General features: G+C 47.3%; 1 protein-coding gene across 2 annotated transcripts in view; it reads right to left on the minus strand.

The window, feature by feature from the left end:
* LOC101823275 (aldehyde oxidase 2) overlaps positions 1-19,644 on the minus strand; it is an 89,050-nt gene that overhangs the window by 48,470 nt on the left and 20,936 nt on the right. For both annotated transcript variants that reach the window (XM_040753581.1, XM_040753580.1), the window contains 11 exons: positions 18,929-19,080; positions 18,169-18,262; positions 14,192-14,301; positions 12,960-13,144; positions 12,172-12,358; positions 10,451-10,543; positions 9,355-9,524; positions 8,508-8,622; positions 6,405-6,527; positions 752-848; positions 187-311 (listed from right to left, as the gene is read on the minus strand). In XM_040753581.1, the coding sequence (XP_040609515.1) occupies positions 187-311; positions 752-848; positions 6,405-6,527; positions 8,508-8,622; positions 9,355-9,524; positions 10,451-10,543; positions 12,172-12,358; positions 12,960-13,144; positions 14,192-14,301; positions 18,169-18,262; positions 18,929-19,080 (1,451 nt within the window). The remainder of the gene's footprint in view (positions 1-186; positions 312-751; positions 849-6,404; positions 6,528-8,507; positions 8,623-9,354; positions 9,525-10,450; positions 10,544-12,171; positions 12,359-12,959; positions 13,145-14,191; positions 14,302-18,168; positions 18,263-18,928; positions 19,081-19,644) is intronic.

A 19,644-nucleotide genomic window follows, 5' to 3' on the forward strand; every position in this document is an offset into this window, starting at 1 on the left:
ATTGCTCTTTTATAGTTGATAGGAGCAGGAAGAAAATTAAAATGGTCCTGGGGTCTCAGCTGCATTACACATATCCAACATTTAGATTCTAAGTTTCCTTCGGTGAAGTGGCTGCCACCTGTGTTATGGAGGCTGACCGCCATGCTGGAGGTAGGAAGGTGATGGTGGCGTCCTGCTGAACCTTACCTGCACATGGGCTGGATCCTGTGTGGACACATACATGTCCAGTTCTTTGTCTTCTGTCTTTGGAATAACCAGAACTCTCTGTGTTTCCATGTAGAAATGTTCTTGTCCTCCCACATGGACCTCTCCTGTGAAGGGCAAGCGCAGGAACATGCCTGGAGGTGTGTGCTGGTTGGAAGCTGCCATCATGGGACATTTTAAACCAAGTGAGATGTGAGCTGCCCACCTGCAGCATCACCCAGTAAGGAACCTCTACCTTGGACGATTGAGGGGGCCTGTCTCAGGGATCATAGTTCTGAAAGTTAAAAGTTCTAGTTTCTGTTTCTTTGCCCTCGACGAACCAAATTTTAGAAATTTTCTCCTACTTACCCTGTTCCTGACTTCTCACCTCCAAACACAACATAGACATATAGGCACGTGGATGCCCAGAGGCTTGAGAAGGAAGGTAAATTTGGAGAAGTTCCAGGACTTCAGAGGCTAAGCCTCCCAAGGGGAAATCATACGCCCTTGAAGGCTGGTTCCGAATGGAATCAAGGAATGACTCTAGGAATTCTCCCGAACTCTTTACCTTCAACCACCTGATCCACGTTTTCAAACGCCTCCTCGATGTTTCCTTGTTCAAGTTTCTTTTCAGGGCACAGGAATGAATTGTGTTTTATAGCATCCTATGTAAAAGGCCAAAGACACAAAGCTAATCATCCTGTTTTGTTACTGGCTGCTAGTACATTCCCCATATTGTTGCCTCCTGGGACACATGAAAGGTGCCAGGCATTCAAGAGCTCTTGAGCAGCCAAGCTGTCAGAGGAATGTCTTCTACATTTGCAGAGAAAACCGGCCAGAAGGACTGGGGAAACCCAAGAAGGAAGCCATGTTCAGAACTGAGGGCTGGAGTCAATGCGGGATGGTCCAGGATGGCAGATGCTAATTGCTCATTTTTAGCGTGGGTCTCGGGAGAGGCTCTGAACCCTCCTTTTTCACTTCTCCCCAGGGAAAAAGCGTGTTAGATACTTAGGTAGCTGTGTGCGCGAGCCTCTTCTTCACTCAGGGTTTTGAGAAGGCTGAGGCTGGGTTGAGGGAGAGGACACAGGTCCTCATCTTTTGACAAGGGCAGGAAGGTTGCAATGTCATTCCTGTGGGTATCTGACATATTCCCAAAGGGCTTTACTAGATTTTGTCCCCCCCCCCTCTTCTTCTCCCACATCTGATTGCTGACATTGGTGGGAACTGATTCCCACATGGAAGCCATTCTACTATTTGGTTCTGTGGACTGACTTCCGACCACTTCTGATCCTTGCTAACACTGCAGACCCAATATGTCCTTCTGCACTTCAGAATGACACCTGTCACTTGGATTCTTGGACTCCAAAAGCCTTAGAGTCCACAACCTTCCTTTCTTATGTATGGTGACAGTGAGAGCAGCTACTTTGCTACTTTTTATTGAGTGTTTGTTTTGTGACAAACTGTCACATGGCAATTTCCTCTGAGTTGATAGGTGCTACATTGCAGGGATGCCTGGGACACTGAATCTAGGCTCATTAAGACTCAAGAAGCTAGTGGCACATAGAGACGCATGCCTTTAATCCCAGCACTTGAGAGCCAGAGGCAGGTGGATCTCTGTGAGTTTGAGGTCAGCCTGGTCTACATAGTTCCAGGATAGCCAGAGCTACAAAGCTTTATATACCCCGCCTCAAAACAAAACAAAACAAAACAAAACAAAACACAAACAAAGGACCCAAGAAGTAGTGGCTGGAGAGTTGGCTCTGCAGTGAAGAATACTGGCTGCTCTTCCAGGGGACCTGGGTTTCATTTCCAGCACCTAGGTGGTGACTCACACCATTCAATTCCATTTCGTAGCCACTTTGGCTCCCTGGGCACCAGGCACACAAGTGGTGCACAGACATTCAGACAAAACACCTACACACATTAAAGAAAAAGTCTCAGAAAGCAACACAGAGGTTTCAGGAAGTCCCTAAAACTGGCCAGCTTTTGAGAGCCATCACTCATACTAGGGAGGGCTTTCTGTGACACAACTGCCTTTGAGTCATTCCTGGTGCTCCTGTAAGTCATCCCTCATGTGCCTGTAAGTAACCCCTATAAAGTCATTGCTGCACAGAGTTGGGCTTCGGTGACATCATTATTTCAGTCTGTTATCGTTGGTTACTTGTCTGGGGTGAGTAGTTATCTGTTCATATCTCCTCAGAAACAAATGCCACACACAACATAATAACAGTGCATATGTATGCATCTATATATTTTTGCATTAATTCTATTATTACCTCTATTTTTAAGATGAAGAAATGGGGCTTAGAGAGGAGAAAATAACTCTCAAAGCCAGGCTGCAAATGTGAGACAGGTTGCGTGCAAGCCCAGGTTTAGTTTCTAGAATCATCTTGCCTAGGGCTGGGAAAGTGACTCAGAGTGTACTGGCCCAGCATACCTAAGGCCCTGAGCTCTGCAAACAAAAAGTCACCTTTCCCAATGACAATTGCCCGGCTTCTTAAAACAATGGAAAATAAACACCACATTCGAGATTTTTACTTTTTCTTTTAGTTTTTCAAGACAGGGCTTCTCTATGTGTAGTCCTGGCTGTCCTGGAACTCACTTTGTAGATCAGGCTGGCCTCAGACCCACAGAGATCTGCCTGCTTCTGCCTCCTCAATGCTGGGGTTAAAGGCATGTGCCACTATGGCCTGGCAATTTTTACTTTCTTAATTAACACTTTGTCTTAATTAGGGTTACTATTGCTGAGATCAAAGGCTGTGACCAAAACCAAGTTGGGGAGGAAAGTGTTTACTCAGCTTACACTTCCACATCATGGTTCATCATTTAAGGAAGTCAGGACAGGAACTCAAACAGGGAAGGAACCTGGCATTGGGAGCTGATGCAGAGGCCATGGAGGGCTGCTGTTCACTGGCTTGGTCCCCCTGGCTTGCTCAGTCTGCTTTCTTATAGAACCCAGGACCACCAACCAGCCCAGGGACAGCACCACCCACCGTGGGCTGGGCCCTCCCCCATCAATCGCTAATTAAGAGAATGCACTATAGGCTTGCCTGCAGGTTGATTTTTTGGAGGCATTTTCTTTTCTTATTTTTCCAATGAATTTATTTATTTATTTATTCATTCCACATGCTGACCACAGCTTCCCCTTCCTCCTCTCCTCCCAATCCCTTCCCCCCTGCTTCCCTCTGCTCTCATCCCCCATCCGCTCCTCCTCCATTTCTGTCCAGGAAAGATCAGGTGGAAGAATTTTCTTAGTTGAGGTTCTCTCCTCTCCACTGACCAAAACTTGTGTCAAGTTGACATAAAAGCATCCAGCACACACTTCAACCTCAACAAGTCTCAGTGGCAAACACAGAAATAGGTTTATTGCCTTGATGCTAGTGTGTCAAAAGACTCTGGACCTTCTGATGAGATGTGCTATATGGAGTGAGCACTGTGAGCAGAGATTATCTTGTTTTACACTCATTAACTCATTTACTTTTATGAGGACTTGATGAGGTGCACGTCATTACTCCCCTTTTATGGGTGAGAAAACTGTGGCACACAGATGTAAGTCCTTGCCTAAGAACACACAGGTAAAAAGGGGAACAGCCATAATTCAAATTTGTCAGTTTGGATCTAGTACCTGTATGCTACTGTCTCTCTTATGAAATACATTTTATATTCATTTTTATGATATATGCCATATACATAGCACACACAGATATATAACACATATTTATATCAATATTCATGTAAATAGGTTAATGTGTAGTTGGGTGAATTACAATTGGCATATATGGCTTTTGTAGTCTACCTTCTGTAATAAAAGGGTTATTTGTTCACTCTAGACATTTGATCTCTATTCAGACAGGTCATGATGTGTCCTCTGCATGTCATTTATCCCTCCAGGTAAGTAGAGTTCAAATGGAAATAAAGCAACAACAAAGACAACAAAAACAAGCCCACGTTAGATAGAAAGGCCAAGAAAGCCTGTATTCCTGAAACTTGGCAAATGGGAACTGGAGCAGAGCTGCTTTGGTGCAGAAAGCCTAAGAGCCACGGTTTCCTAACCCTGCACATCAAAAGACTGGTGCCACTTAGGCATACTTAAAACTGTACCCACGGTCCCCCAAGGCCTTTGCACACTACGGTATATTGTGAACCCAGAAACAAGCTGTTTTTCCTCAGTCTGATTTCCTGAATCTGGCTCTCACCAAGTTAGAGACTGCAAGTCCAAGTTGCTCTAGCTTGGGTCTGTGCTGAGTCAGGGCCTCAGTCCCCAGCTTGGCACTCCTCCCTAGCTTGGTCCCAGCATGGTGGAGCCCTTCACAAGTGAGGACAAACGGAAGACTTTAGGTTGTTGGAGACACATCCTCAAAGTGGATGGTGGGACCTGCTCTTCTCCTTTTCTCCCTTTTCAGGCCCAGCCATGAGGTGAGTGCTTCTGTTCACCATGTGTGCCCATTACAATGTATTGCCTGGTACAGCGTGAATCGAAACTTCCCAAGCTGTGAGTCATCTTTATACGGTGTTCATCTCAGGTATTTGTTAAAGCAATGATACAATTAACACATCAGTCCACACTTGAATTTTCTATGTTCTCACTCCATTATTTTCTTCAGAAACATAACTTGAATCCTGTCACTAAGAACCAGAAATTAGTGTAGAAATTTCTATAGAATTCCATCCTGAAATTCTCATTACATTTAGGCTCCACATAATTGTTCCCAATGTTCACTTTCATCACTTTCTTCAAGTAACAGGGTCCCATGTCTTTGGTAGATACACAAGTCACCTGGAATAAACTGTGCTTCCCAGCTCTCTTGGCCTTAGGTGTGGCAGATGCTGGACTTAAGCCAATGAACTACAAAAGGCATATGCAACGGACACACCTCCCTGTGGGGACCAGGAAATGGTCTTTTTAATTTTCACTTTTTAGGTTTTTTGAGACAGTGTCTCTCGTTGTACCTGGTTCTCCTGGAACTTACTATGTAGATCAGGTTGATCTCTAACTCACAGGCAGATCTGCCTAGGTCTGCTGCTCAAGTGCTGGGATCAAAGACATGTGCCCTCATGCCATGCCTGGGAAATGTTCTTAAAGGTGTTAGGGGTACCTGTTCTTACTCCTTTTGTTGTCTGGAATGTGGATTTCGTGGCTAAAGCTTCAGTAGCTATTTTAGAAAAAGCTGTGACCTGCAGAATGGAAACCATATATTACAGAGAGACTGGATAGAAGGATCTGGATTCCTGACACACAGCTCGCAAGCTGTGGCTTGTGTCCCGGCCTAACTCCCAGGTCAGCAGACTTGAGAGGTGGGGCCTGTGGGGGTGATTAGGTCATGGGGACTCTGCCTTCATGGATGGGTTATTGTAATAACCATAGTGGAATAGCTTTGTTATGAAAGTGAATTTCTCTCTGTTCCTTACTCCCTTCCCCTTCTGTCTTCTGGAATAATGCAGTGATAGATGCAGCCTTTCAGTTTTAGACCTTCTTAGACACCAGAATCATGACAAATAAATTCCTGTTTATTATTATACATTGCCCAGTCTTGGGGATTCTGCTATATTAGCACAAAACATACCATATAAACTGTATAAGTAGGCATAAACAGACTACCATATCATATAAGCCTTGGGCTGCTAACGTCCAGTCTTTTTTTCTTGTGTTTTGTCAGTGGGCAAATGTTTACCACTGAGTTCACTGAGCTACACACCCATCTTTCTTTTAGGTTTTGTTTTGAGTCAGGGTCTCACTAAGTTGCTTAGGTGCAGTACATCTGCCTCAGTGGGCCTGGATACTTCTAGGCTTTTGAATGTGACAGAGAAACTTCTATCCTGACTTTTTTTTCCTGTTTCTTGGAGCCAAAATAATTTCATCTCATACAAGTAATATCTTCCAGAGCAAAATGATTTTTCCAGAGCAAGCAGATGCGAAATGGAGAAAAAAAGATTCTGAGTTAGTCTTCTAATACTGAGACATTTGCAAAGATGTTTTTGACTTTGTAATTTTTTTTAAAGATTTATTTTTACTTTATGTACCTGAGTGTTTGCCTGTATATAAGTTGATGCACAACACACATGCTTGATATCTGCAGAAGTCAGAAGCCAGTGTTAGATCCTCTGGAACTGGAGTTACAAATGGTTGTGAGCCAGCATTGGTTGCTGGGAATAGAACCTGGGTCTTCTGCAAGAGCATCAAGTGTTTTTAGCCACTGAGCCACCAGTCCAGCCCTACTTACCTGGATGGTGAAAATCACAGGTTTCAGATCCTCATAGGTGATTTTTATCTTTTCAGTTGCTCGTTTTGCCTGGACATCAGTCTCTGCAACCACGGCACAGATGACCTGGCCCACACAGCGCACCTGTAGAGTACATACATAAGCAGATGGAGGACCAGGGGGATGGATCCGTGTGTAATGGCACTTGCTGTACAAGCCTGGGGCCCCGAGGCCCATCCCTGGCACCCAGTTAAAGGCGGATGGAGAGAGAAACAACTCCATAAAGTTGTCCTCTGACCTCCACATCTTCCACACTCTGCTCCATAATAACAATAAATAAACTAATCTAAATAATTTTAAAGCAAACAGAATAGAAGCCAAGCTCAACTACACCAGTGGTTGGCATCTTAGATGTCTTTGCTGAACAGAAATAGCCATACTGGAGTCACATGTGCTTGGGTAAAAATTTAAAAATAATTTAAAAAGGTCTTGAGTTATACCCAGTGGTTCAGCACTTGCCTAGTACCTGTGAGACCACTGGTTAGACCTTCAGCACCACACACAAAAAGTAGGTGAGTTTCACTCACTGGCCACTACGCTCAGAGAGTGTAAGTCCCAGAGATTGACTGGAACATGAACCAGCTGAGTCCCTTGTCATGTTGTGTTTACATGCATCCTCCATCCTGTCATTTAAGAGCTTAATGTGTGTGTGGCCCCTGCTGTCAGGTGACTGAACTACCCAACCCATTCCTATACTAAGGCACCTATGAGATTGCATTTGTCAGCAGGACCTTCACACAGGCTATGAATGTTGAGTGAGGTCGTAAGGGTGGGGCTCTGAGCAATATGACTGCTGAGCCTGTGGGAGAAGGAAGGGTGAACAGAGGAAATGCAAAAGGAAGACAATGCAAGGGCAGCCATCAGCAAGCAAGAAGAGATTCCGCAGAGGAAGGCAGACCTGCTGACACCGTGAGCTGGCTCAGCTCCAGAACTGTGAAAATCCATTTCTGTCGTTTCAGCCCCCACCTTATGTGCTGCTTTCATGAGGGTTATTTATTTATTTTTATTTTATGTGTGGGTGTTTTGCCTTCATGTGTCTGTACCGCACATGCATGTAGTGCTCACAGAGACCAGAAGAGGGCATTGGATACTGGGAACAGGAGTTACAGATGGTTGCGAGCTGCCTTGTGGGTGCTGGGAATCCAACTCAGGTCCTCTGGAAGAGCAGCTAGTGTTCTTAACCACTGAGCCATCTCTCCAGGCCATGTTTAAGTGGTTTTATTATGGCAGCTCCCAATAGACTGATAAATGACAGTCAATCTCTTCTGATGGATTAAAAAACAAAACTCCAAAAACAAAACAAAAAAACCCCAAAACCTCACAAAACCCAACAAACAAAACATAAAACCCCACTGATCTCCTTCATGGATGAAGGAGAGAGTGTGTGGAATTTCCTGAAATGTGACAATAGCCAGCACTTAGTGAGTCTTCAGAAGCCACCCTCTGTCCTGGGTACCTCGAGTGTATTCACTTGTTTAACGCCTGTGATAGAATGAAGTGTGTTATGATCACTCCTCCATTAAAGATGGTGGACTCCAACGGCATGAAGTAGGTGGGAATGCTGGAGCAGAAGCTGAGGTGCTCTGGCCCTCAGTCAGGGTGGTCAGTAAATGATTGTTGAATTTGAATGACAAGACCAGTGAGTGACAGCCAAGACAACTTAATAAACAGAGCTAGTGAAGGAAAGTGAGAGATGGTGAGAGTTCCATGTAAGTAAGAGAATGTGGCTGTGTTTCTCCCCCCACACCTCCTTTCTAGATCTTTCTAGAACATTCTATCCTGATATAGATCAGTTCCATATATTCACTCTTCAGATAAGTTCAGATAAATGAGCTCAAAGGCACGTAGCGGCTGAATCAGATCTATGATTAGTTTTTGTTTAACATGCTATTTCCTAGCTTCAGAAAGGCAAGGTTAATAGAGGCACTGGGGTAGAGAGCAGCTAGGACCTTGGCACTTCTGCATCTCCATGGTAGAAAAAGCTGGGAGGCAAGGACAGTTGACTGACAGGGGTCCTTGGTGACCACTTTCACAGGCATTTGGGAAAGCATGTGCCAGTCATACCTCATCTACAGCCAGCAATTTGTCATTGTCATCACCATTGGTGCCTGGAATGTCTTCAGCTGTTATTACACCAACCACACCAGGTAGGGCAAAGACTTCAGATGAATCAATTGATCTGAACATAGGGAGACATTTAAGAAGGAGACATCAGCAAATTTTGAGGGTCTCAAACCCAAGGGAAAAATGGAATATAGTTGAAAATAAAAATATGTAACAAGGAGTCCAGCCTGAGCAACCAGAGTGAACCTGCCATGGAATAGACTCCAGGGGACCTGCTACAGGGCCAGGAGGGAACACTTCGGCTGCTGAAGCGGGGCACGGAGACACGGCTCCTTTGGAAGCGTGTGGCAGTATTTGTTTCCTAATCAGTAATGAAGCTGGTGTTTCAGGGTGGCAGGGTGGCTGAGTCACGCATGAGGCTGCGGCAGGGTGAGGCTTTATGACCTTGGAGAGCAAACAGAAGTACTGTAACATTTTACTTTTTGAGACGGAGTCACATGTAGTCCACCTGGGCCTGGAGCTAGCTTTGTAAGTGAGGATGACCCTGAACCTCTGATCCTCTTGCCTCTACCTGCTGTGATTACAGTGGTTTACACGTGTGCTGGCTTTATATGGTGCTAGGGAATGAACCCTAGGCTTTGTGCATGGTAGAGTGTTCCAGAACACTACCAAGTGAACTGTATCTCTAGTCCTTATGCCCCCCTCACTCCCAAGATGGTTACTTCTAGATATGTTTTTATCATTATGGAGCTCTTTGGGTTAGGACATTGCAGAAGAGGGCACGGTCCTTTGAAGCAACCCTGAGGTATACCTTTAAAAGGTTTTTGAAAAGTTTTGCTTTACTTACATGATTCTTGCATGAGCCCTGGTACTGGTCACCAAAGCCATGAAAAGTTCTTTATCCACCCTGGGGATGTCATCACAAAATATGGCTTCCCCTGTGGCGTGTTTAAGACCTGACAGATGCATGATGGGACGTCCAACTGGATCCTGGAGAGGCTGATGAGGATCCACTCTCTATAGAGAAAGAATTAGCACAGAAACCTTTCATCTCGGGTGGCTTAGGTGACTCAGGGGGGAGTCACAGGGCACCCCCCTTGGGCAACAAACATTGGGGCCATTCAGATGATGAGCACGGCCATTTCATGATGTAACTAGAGTGAGGAATTGTCATTTCAGTTTGATAGCAATGCCTCTGATTGGCCAACATTTTGACAGAACGGTGAAGTAGGTGAAAGGACTCATCACTTCCTGCATTTGTGGTACCCTGAGCTCCTTTGTTTGACAATTAGGTCTCTCTGTCCTGCTTGTTCACCCTTCCAGTGGCCAACCTGCTCGTGTTCATCATTCTTTATGAGGCCTAGAGTGATACAGCATGCCCCACAGAGAGAGACCAAAATCTGAGTGAGAACTCACCAGGGCCTCTGGCACAGGATGGGAAGGAAATCTCCCAGATCCAGACTGATGCCCAAAGAGTTTATTTTGGACCTTTTCTCTGAGGCTGCACTGGTGTGTGTGTGTGTGTGTGTGTGTGTGTGTGTGTGTGTGTGTGTGTGTGATGGGGAGGACTGTGTACCAAAAAGAACAGCTAATTTCTAAACTGTCCTTCCAGCTTAGTCACTAGCTGGCCTCTTGTTTACTGACTGGAGATTAGACATACACAGTTTGGGCTAGAGGCTGAGCCCCTGGGCTCCGCTACTCTTCTGGGTAGGTATTAAACAAACACCCCAATAATATCACATTGAAGTGACAATGACTGCCTGCCAGCAAACCACTCTGGCAGAGCAGCCCTGTGCTCCTCTTACACCTGCTCTTGGGGCTCAGAGCCTCCTGATTAGGAACACCTAGAAAGAACTGAAAATCACCCTGGGAATAGCCTGCTTGGTCCACACAGCTCTAGCTTATCTCTCAGTGTAGGTTACAGTGAAATAAAACTCACTGACCTGGTATGTTTGGACTCCCTGGGGTAGAGTGACCTGGAAATCTTCCAGAGCGCTCAGGAACCGGTCTGCAATCACTGGACAGTGCTGGCTGTCCTGGAATGGCTCAGCGCAATGAGAGAGACTGGTTAGTCTGGATTAGTTGGGTTTGGGTTATGTAGAATGGCTCCTAGTGCACTGAGGGGTGGCCTAGTTACCCCCCCCAGGGTTTCACTTTTTGTGACCCTAGTGCCTGCTCACCCCCTATTCAAGCGAGGGCTTGGATGACTGGTTAGATCTGATCTCCATGTCCCTGGAGGGAGCTAGGAGATGGTGTGTGTGTGTGTGTGTGTGTGTGTGTGTGTGTGTGTGTGTGTGTTAGGAAGGCAACTCTAGGCTGAATAAGCCACTCCAGAATAAAATGAAAAAAAAATCTGAATGCTTTGTCCAGGATCTTTTTCTAAGGCTGGAAGACTGCTCTGGTGTCCCGACTGAGAAATGAAGTGCAGGTGTTTGTCTGAAATTCAGAGGTTAGGGACAGTGGTCATGGGGTGGGGGTGGTTGAGGAGCAGAGTTCAGGGAAGGATGAGAGTTGTGATCATGGTCAGGGAAGGGTTGAGGGAGTGAGAGGACGGGGCAGGGAGAACAGGTGTGAGAGTAAATATTTTGGTTAACTGATTCCAGAAGTTTGCAATCAGAAAACCTAGAAAGCCATTTGGATAGTAGTATACATATCAGTTGTTGACTTTTTGAGACATAAAAATTTGACATCACATTTCATAATGATTACAAAATGCTAGACTAAGCAAAGTGAAACTTGAGTCCCATAAAGCAGGTTAGTGTTTGTCTAGTCAGGGATGGGAATGATGACCCAAAGGGGACAATGAAAATGTGTTATATTTAAGTTCAGTTGGTGTACTAAGTTAAAACAGGTGGGCTAAATCATATATTATTTGCCTCATGTTTTACTGTAAATTGTGCTTCAATAAAGTTTATTTTAAAGGAAAAAATTACAGAGTGGAGTCGGAGACCTTGTAATGTTTCTGTGCTGGGGCACGGAAACACCTGAGAACTGAAAGGGGTTTGTCAGAGCTAAATCTCAGAACAAACACTGGGCTGACAAAGGCTGACCCAGATCAAGGACTTCTAGAAGACAGTAGCAGGCTCCCTACAAGGCAAATGGCACGAACTGCGACAAAGCTAGGAACCCTGGGCAGCAAGTTGCTGACAGAGGCAGGGTTATGGTTGGAATTTCACCTTCCCAAACCTCCAGAAATTCAGAGTGTGACCTATCCAAACAAGATGGGATGTTTACTATGGTGTCAATGAATTAGAATTGGCTGACACTATGGCTGACGTCCTCTTAGAAGGACAAGTTTGGATGTAAACATGCACACAGGGGCAGCATTGTGTAAAGGCAACAGCAGGGTAATTCCTGCAAGGTAAAGAAGAGCAAAGGTCACCAGCAAGCCACCAGAAGCTAGGTCAAGCCATCTGAAGCCGTGTGAAAGGTGTGGAACAGTGTCACAGTTCTCAGGAGGAACCGGCTCTGATGATGCCTCTGGTTTTCGTTTATTACATATTTTTGGGGATGGGTGTCACTCCGTAGCTCAGACAGGCCTTGAACTCATTGTGAACTCAGCCTCCTGCTACCCGATGGCACCGTGGGCAAGGCCTTTAGCCTCAGTACTGTGAGACCATGACTATGTGTGAGCGCATTTGCCACTGTCCTCCAGTGCACTTACGGTAGACTCCGAGGGCAGCTTTACTTTTCTCTTCAGTTCCTGCAGAACCTCCAGGTAGAACTTGAAGAGGAAGCTGACCATCAGAGTCCTCTTGAACTCCACTTTACCCCCTAGAGCTGAGCCCGGGAGGGAGACTTCATCCAGAAGCCGCCTGCAAGCCTCGTCCAGCATGAGCGCATTCCAGTGCCTAGTACAGCGGGAGTTGAGAAGTCTGACTGCATCGAAACTGGCATTTTAGAGCCCCCATGGCCTCTCTTAGAAACTGTGTTAACAAGGGTGTCTGGGAAAACCGAAGCCTGGGAACCTGCCCCAAGTGGCTGAGTGAGAATGGGACCTTTCTCATCGCAACATAAATCAAGCAGGTGCCGGAGGCAGAATATTCTAGAACCATTCCGGAATATTCTAGAAGAGAATAGAACCCAGGCTTGGATGCTGCCTTTACCCAGGGAGAAATAGTGTGCCCCTGTGGTGGGAGTACTGGGCTCTATTTGGAGAGGGCCGCTGAGTGTCCATACCCAGGGGGGAGGGGCTCTAAGATAAGAAAACATCACCTGCAGGCTGGACTCAGTCCTGGGCCATTTTTGTTGTGTCCCTCACCCAAAAGTGACTTAATTGAAGCCAAATAATGTGGAGTTAATTCATCAAAATTAAAGAAGGAATATACAGTGATTTTTTTTTAACCAGTCTGGGTTTCCATCATTCCACGGCTTTATCAACAGTTGTGAGGGCCAGTTTGCTTTTCCCATTACCAAGGTTCCTTCCCTCAAGGGACAGTGCTCATGACTTACCTGCCTACGAGCTGCTGGCAGGATCTGTGAGCACTGATGGTGGTGGGCCCCACCCCTCCGTAGGCGATGCTCAGGTCTTCAATGATGTCTGTGCCCTCCCGGAACAGGACTCTCATGCCAGCATTCACGTCAGGCAAAGCATTCTGATGGCACTGGGCCTGCCGGAAGGCTGACACAAACTCCCACTGCGAAGATAGAAACCATTCCGGGTTATCGGATACGTCAGAATGAAAAGTTTGGGTTCCCTCTTGGTGCCTCTAGTTAATTAGTCACTTAGAACGGGACACAGAGAACAGTTGTCTAAATGAGAGACACTTTGGTTGCCTTCTTTCAGAGTGAGGGTGGTGTCCTCAAAAAAAATCTATTTCTTTTTGTTTATGAGACTGTGTGAGTTATTTGCTCCATATGTATCTAGGAGCCCTCGGAGGCCAGAAGAGACCATGCATGTAGGTGCTGGGAACAGAATCCAGGTTTTCTGCAAATGCAGTAAGCATTCTTAATCACTGAACAATTTCTCCAGATACTTTAAAAAAATTAGAGCTGGGTGTGGTGGCGTACGTCTTTGATTCCAGCACTCCCGGAGGCAGAGGCAGGTAGATCTCTGTGTGTTTGAGGCCAGTCAGGTCTACAGAGCGAGTTCCAGGACAGCGAGAGCTATTACACAGAAAAACCCTGTCTTGAAAAACAAGCAAAAAAAGATTTCATTATGACCTGCCTCTGCTGTGTGTGTGTGTGTGTGTGTGTGTGTGTGAGTGATTGGTGCTTCTCTCGGAGTCAAGCACAACTTTGGAGAGAGGCCTAAGGAACAGAGAGTGGGGGGAGAAGGCTGCCTCCATAGCTGGCTGGGTGACCACATCAATCCCTGGGCCAGGGAACATCTGGAGGCCATGCGTGCCTATGAGCTGTAGGGGTTGGCAGGAATTTGGGGTGGAAAAGCCAATTTAGGACTCCCACTTCCTGTGCGTCAGGTAGAGAAGCTCCTTCACAGCTGGAGAGCCTTCACCCGTGGGGGAGTGTGACCACAGGCCTTCGGCAGGCCACACCCCACAACAACCAAATCCACACCCTGGAGTCACTTGCTCAGGGCAGTCCCAAAGCCTGGTTGTTGAACCAGTTTGCAGTAGGTCAGGAAACAGTTTCAGAGACAGTTACTTTCCTTCCACCTGTCTTCAGATGTTAGGGTAGGGTGGACTCCACTATGACAGGGAGGAATAACTTCAAAACCTTCTTACCTTTTGCGAGTGAGGGATGTACACAGATCCCAAAATCTCCCCTGGCTTCAGGTCTGCGCTTGCCAACCCAGCAAGAAAATGCCCATCGAGGGCAATCTGCCGGGTGCCTTCTGTGGAAAGAAACGGCATTTCTGTACAGCCATAAGTAAAGCAAGCCAGATCTGCACTTTTGGAGGCTGGCTGCCAGAGGAGAAGATGTACGTCCTCCGCTCAGAGTGACCAATGCAGAGATTGAGCTGTGACACTGTTACAGCGTCCCCTTTCCCTTCTCTGCGCATGGCATTTGTTCTCCTGTCAGTGATCACGCCATGCCCACCATCCCGTGGGCTTTCGGCCTGCAGCAGAGGCTGGCTAACTAAATGAACCGCAAACCGGAGGTCAGGCTGCAGCTAACTTAAGCTAACACTGGATTTACTCTCGCTGCGAGCAGAGCTATGATCTGCTTTTTATGTTTGCTGCAGTTTTGTGTTCCTGACACGGACACACCTTTAAAGTAAACAGCTTGTCAAATCTGACTCGGGCTCAGCTATTCACCTCTTGGGACCAGGGCACTGTCCTCTGGCTTTAAAATATGCTTTGTACTTTTTTAGGGTATGGGGCGTGTGCCGAAGAGATCAAACTACAGCCCAGGGGTGACATGAGTTCTATTCCCTGCGCAATTGGCACTGTGTTGGTTGGAATGCCGGCATTGTTGTGCTTGTGTGGGAAATTCCAAAGAGTCCCTGCTGATCACTGCTAAGTCAGTGAGCTGAGATCCCGCCTTCCCTGGAGTGATGGAGGTCTGACATAGCTTTGCAGAGTTGAGAAGGCAGAAACCGTAAGTCAAAGGTGATTACAAACATCCAGTAGAACGTTGCTACCATCACGGTAGCAAAAGGCCCTGGGCAGAGACCTCACCATCCTGGTAGCCCCAGAGTCTTGACTTCTTGACTGTGGGTTAAATTGGGGTCATTCTGAACTACAGACCTGGTGCCCTCAGACAAAAGCCTGGTTCAGTCAGCATGCTTCACCTGTGCCCTCCCTCCTAAAAGATTTCAAATGAAGCCAGTCATGGAGAAGGGCCTGAACAGCCTAAGTTTCTCCCCACTACCTCTGAACTCCGAGCATTAAGTGACAGCATCAAACACCTCAGGGAGCCCGGAAGTCCACAGGGGCAGAGGTTGTGGCTCCTTCTGTATCCCTGTACCTGGGAGGTAGCAGTGAGTCAAGATCTGCTGAGGGACAGTGCATGGAGGTACTGGATGGTGAGGCGGTTTGATAGGAAATGGCCCCCAAAGGGACTGGTACTATTAGGAGGTGTGGCCTTGTTGGAGGAAGTGTGTCAGTGTGGGGGCGGGCTTTGAGGTCTCTTTTTCTCAAGCTTCCCTCAGTGTGACAGTCAGTTGACTTCCTGTTGCCTGCCGGATATAGCCCTCTCAGCTCCGGCACCATGTCTGCCTGCAGGGCCCCGTGCTCCCTGTCATGATCATAACGGATTGAACCTCTGAAACTGGAAGCTGCCACCCTCAATTAAATGTTTTCTTCATGACCCTTGCCGTGCTCACGGTGTCTCTTCCCAGCAATAATAAACCCTAACTAAGACAGACGGGTTGTCAGGTAGCCTGTGAGGGAAGGGGAGGGGCATCTAGAGTGGGAAGCCCTGGACACAGGACAGGGTGATCAGGAGAGATGATGAATGGATGCCAGAGTGACAGAGGGTCCCATCTGCTAAGGCTTGAGTGCTAGTCTCCTGCAAAACTCAGGGCCAGCCAACGGCTCAGTGGGTGAAGGTGCTTGCAGCCAATCCCGATGACTGGAGTTCAATCCCTAGGACCTCTTAAGGAAAGAACTGACTCTGGTAAGTTGTCCGCTCATGCACTGTGGCATGCCTGACACAATGAAGATACAACACATTTTTAAAAGGCCTTATTTAGTTCAGGGAATGTAGTGGCCGTTGTAGCAGTGTTCGGGGCTAGCTGGGTGTGCTGTGGTAGAACACTTGTCTAGCATGCGCAAGGCTCCGGCCTGAGATGGATCCCGGGCGTGAGGCGGGTGACACGGCTCCACCCTCAGAGCGGGGACCGGTGCCATTACAAGGGATGACCCTGGCTCCCTTTTGTCCTTTCTTGCATTTCTGCCATCTGACATGAGATGATGGAATAAGAAGGTTGTCACTACACTGTATCATGTGACCTTGGAGTTTCTGTCCTCCAAAGCCATGAGAAAAAAATGTTGATAAGTGGCCCACATTCAGTGTGAGCATCACAAACCAGCTAAGCTGGAGTCCCGTCATTTTCCGGACAAGTGGAATGTGCTCCAGGTTGAGGGGCTTGGGGAAGAAGTGTGTGAAGTTCCCAGCAGAGCCTGGCGCGCACGTTTAGCCTCTTGTCAAGGGTGTGTTAGAGCTTGCGGAACAGACCAAAGTGCCGTGAGTGCAGAGAGGCCTGGTGGGCGGAGCCGGCGGGGAGGTGGATTAGCAGAGAGCTGCCATAAGGAAATGCTCCATTCAGCCAGCAATTAAAATGAGTCACCGCTTTCTCCTCCCCATAGGGGTGTTCGGCTTTCTGTGTGTGCTGGAAGAAGAGTGCCATAAAGGATATTGTGTGTGTGTGTGTGTGTGTGTGTGTGTGTGTGTGTGTGTGTGCACTCTCAGATTGGGCGTAGATTGAAGGAGGAATCAGGAACCTCGCTCCCTTAGGTTTTAGGAATGTGCCATCTGGAACAGGCCGGGTCCACCTTCTTTTGTGTGTCTACCCCCAAGACAAGGTCTCTCTACATGGTCCTGACTGTCCTGGACCTCACTATGTAGACCAGGCTGGCTTCCAACACACAGAGATCCTCCTGCCCCTGCCTCTTGAGTGCTGGGATTAAAGGCGTGTATCACCATGTCTAGTCCTCATTCTCTTTAAAAAAAAAAAGATTTATTTTCATTATGTTTAGTTATGTACAGGTGTTTATATGTGGTTATGCACACATGAATGTAGGTAACCATGGCGGTCAGGCTCCCTGGAATTGGGGTTGCAGGCAGTTGTGAGCTGCCGACAGGGGTGCTGGGAAGCAAACTCAGGCCCTTAGCAACAGCAGCACCTGCTCATAACTGCTGAGCCTTTTCTCCAGCCACATTCTCTTTTCTTTAAAAGAGTGCTTTTTATTAAAAAAAATACATATGCTATATAATTGTCCATCTCTGTGGATATGTGCCATGAGTGCAGGTGCCCGCAGAGGATAGAGTCCCTCAGGAACCAGGGTTGTAGGCGGCTGTGAGTCACCCGATGTGGGTGCTAGGAACTGAGCTTCTGTTCTCTACAAGAGCAAAGGGTCCTCTTAACCTCTGATCCATCTCTGCAGGACCCTGGAACCTTACTCTCATGTCAGCTTTTGCATAGCATCCCTGGTCAAGCAAGAACACGTGAACTAACACATGAGCTTTGAGCATACGGTCCTGTGTGTGAGTGTGTGTGTGTGAGTGTGTGTGAGTGAGTGTGTGTGTGAGTGAGTGTGTGTGAGTGAGTGTGTGAGTGAGAGTGAGTGTGAGTGAGTGTGAGTGAGTGTGTGAGTGAGCGTGTGAGTGTGTGTGTGAGTGAGTGTGTGAGTGTGTGAGTCAGTGTGAGTGTGTGAGTGTGTGTGAGTGCGTGTGAGTGTGTGAGTGTGTGAGTGAGCATGTGAGTGTGTGAGTGTGTGAGTGAGTGTGTGAGTGTGTGTGAATGTGTGAGTGTGTGAGTGAGTGGGAGTGAGTGTGTGCGCGTGTGAGTGTGTGAGTGAGTGTGTGAGTGTGTGTGAGTGTGTGTGTGTGTGTGTGAGAGAGAGAGTGAGTGTGTGGCCAGCAGGACGCACTTCTGCCTGTTGTTATAACATACCTTCCTCATGACAGGAACTCCCCCATGGTGAACTGAGAGTCTGGGATCCAGGCTGCTACTCAATGCAATTCCTTAAGAGAATTTAAGAGTGTAATGACAGGAGACAGAAGCTCTCTACAAGCTGCTCAGAGTGTAGCTTACCTTCTGACAACAGGTTGAGGGTGGCGTTGCCCACAGAGAGAATAGGATTCAGGTCGGAGTAGCCATGCCGGCTGAGGACATGTCCACCTAAGGACTGAGGAGACAGAGTGGCAGCTTGGTTAGTGTCTCGGGTCTTCTACCATCCTTGTAGACATCTGCCTATGATCCTTCCAGGGTCTTGGAAGGGTCATGAGGAGTCTTGGCCGTCATCTATCCTCAGGGGTCCATGAATGTTGGAAGGCAGCTTGCTTTGTCTGATTCCATCCCTCCTTAAGATGTGCTTCTAACCCTACACACATCTGTCACCCTCATCTTGACAGGCTCTAGTGAGTATTGTCATTTGGAATCACTTGAGAGTTTTCACAGAGGCTGGGTCCTCTACTGAATCCCCAGGCTCCAGGGATCTCTGCCCCAGCTCTCAGCAGATGTCAGACATACATATTCGTTTTCCTCCTTAGGATGGTGACTCCCCCACTGTGGTGTGAGTGGGACAAAGTAAAAGGTCACCCAACTTGCTTTAGGTACTACACCATGCTCTGTGTGGTACGTGTTGTTGCTTAGTTACTGTGCTGAATTTCATCTAGAATTTCATGGAACATTTTACTAAATATTATTTGTTAATTTAAGACTATTTGTTAATTGGCCTGTCATTTTAACTCATGAGACCTTTCGGCATGCTACTTCTGCCAGTGCTCATCCTGACATGTCAATGAGAAGGAGAAGTAAGTGTGTGCCCAGTGATCGACCGCGGAAAACCCACCGCCATGTTCCGGATCTGCTGTCCCGCCAGGCTCCGAAGGTGTTTCAGGAGGGCTCTATAGGTCTGAGTCTTCTCCTCGGGGAGCTCAGAGATGCTCTCAGCCAAGATGTCTTTCACCTGAGCCAGGCTGCAGCAGGCACCCATGGTCAGTCCTGGAAAGCAGGTTGTTTGCATTGGCCACATAGGAGGAGCAGAGCTGGCATCACTGCTTTAGGGTCTCACTTGACATTTGGTTAGTGGTGCTTTCTGTTGTGGCTGCTCAGGGGGGGTCACCAGGGGCTCCCAGATCAACCAAGTCAGTCTCTGGGAATCAGGCTTTCTGTGTGTGCATGGGCATGTGTGACTGAGTGTGTGTGTGTGTGAGTGTGTGTGTCTACAATCTTGGGTGTCAATCCTATTATTTTTTGTTTGTTTTCGAACCAAATCTCTCACTGACTTGGAGCCTATTAAGTACATTCGGCCCATGAGCCCCTGGGGCCTGCCTGTCTTCACTTCCCTAATATTGTGTCCTGTCTTGCCCAGATTTTTTTTTTTAATGTGGGTTCTGGAGATCAAACTTGTGCTTGCAAGACCCAGATAGCAGAGCCAATTTCCCCTGCCTTGGGCATAGGGCTTTAAAAAGGCCCCAAGGTGGTCTCCTGTGTAGCCAGAGGTGGGACCCTGGGGCTACACTTATCTTGGGAAAGGTGTGAAGAAACGGAGATGGGAGCCAAGGA

This window comes from Mesocricetus auratus, unplaced genomic scaffold (genome assembly GCF_017639785.1).
Source record: "Mesocricetus auratus isolate SY011 unplaced genomic scaffold, BCM_Maur_2.0 Super-Scaffold_100010, whole genome shotgun sequence".
In the NCBI taxonomy this organism is placed as follows: domain Eukaryota; kingdom Metazoa; phylum Chordata; class Mammalia; order Rodentia; family Cricetidae; genus Mesocricetus; species Mesocricetus auratus.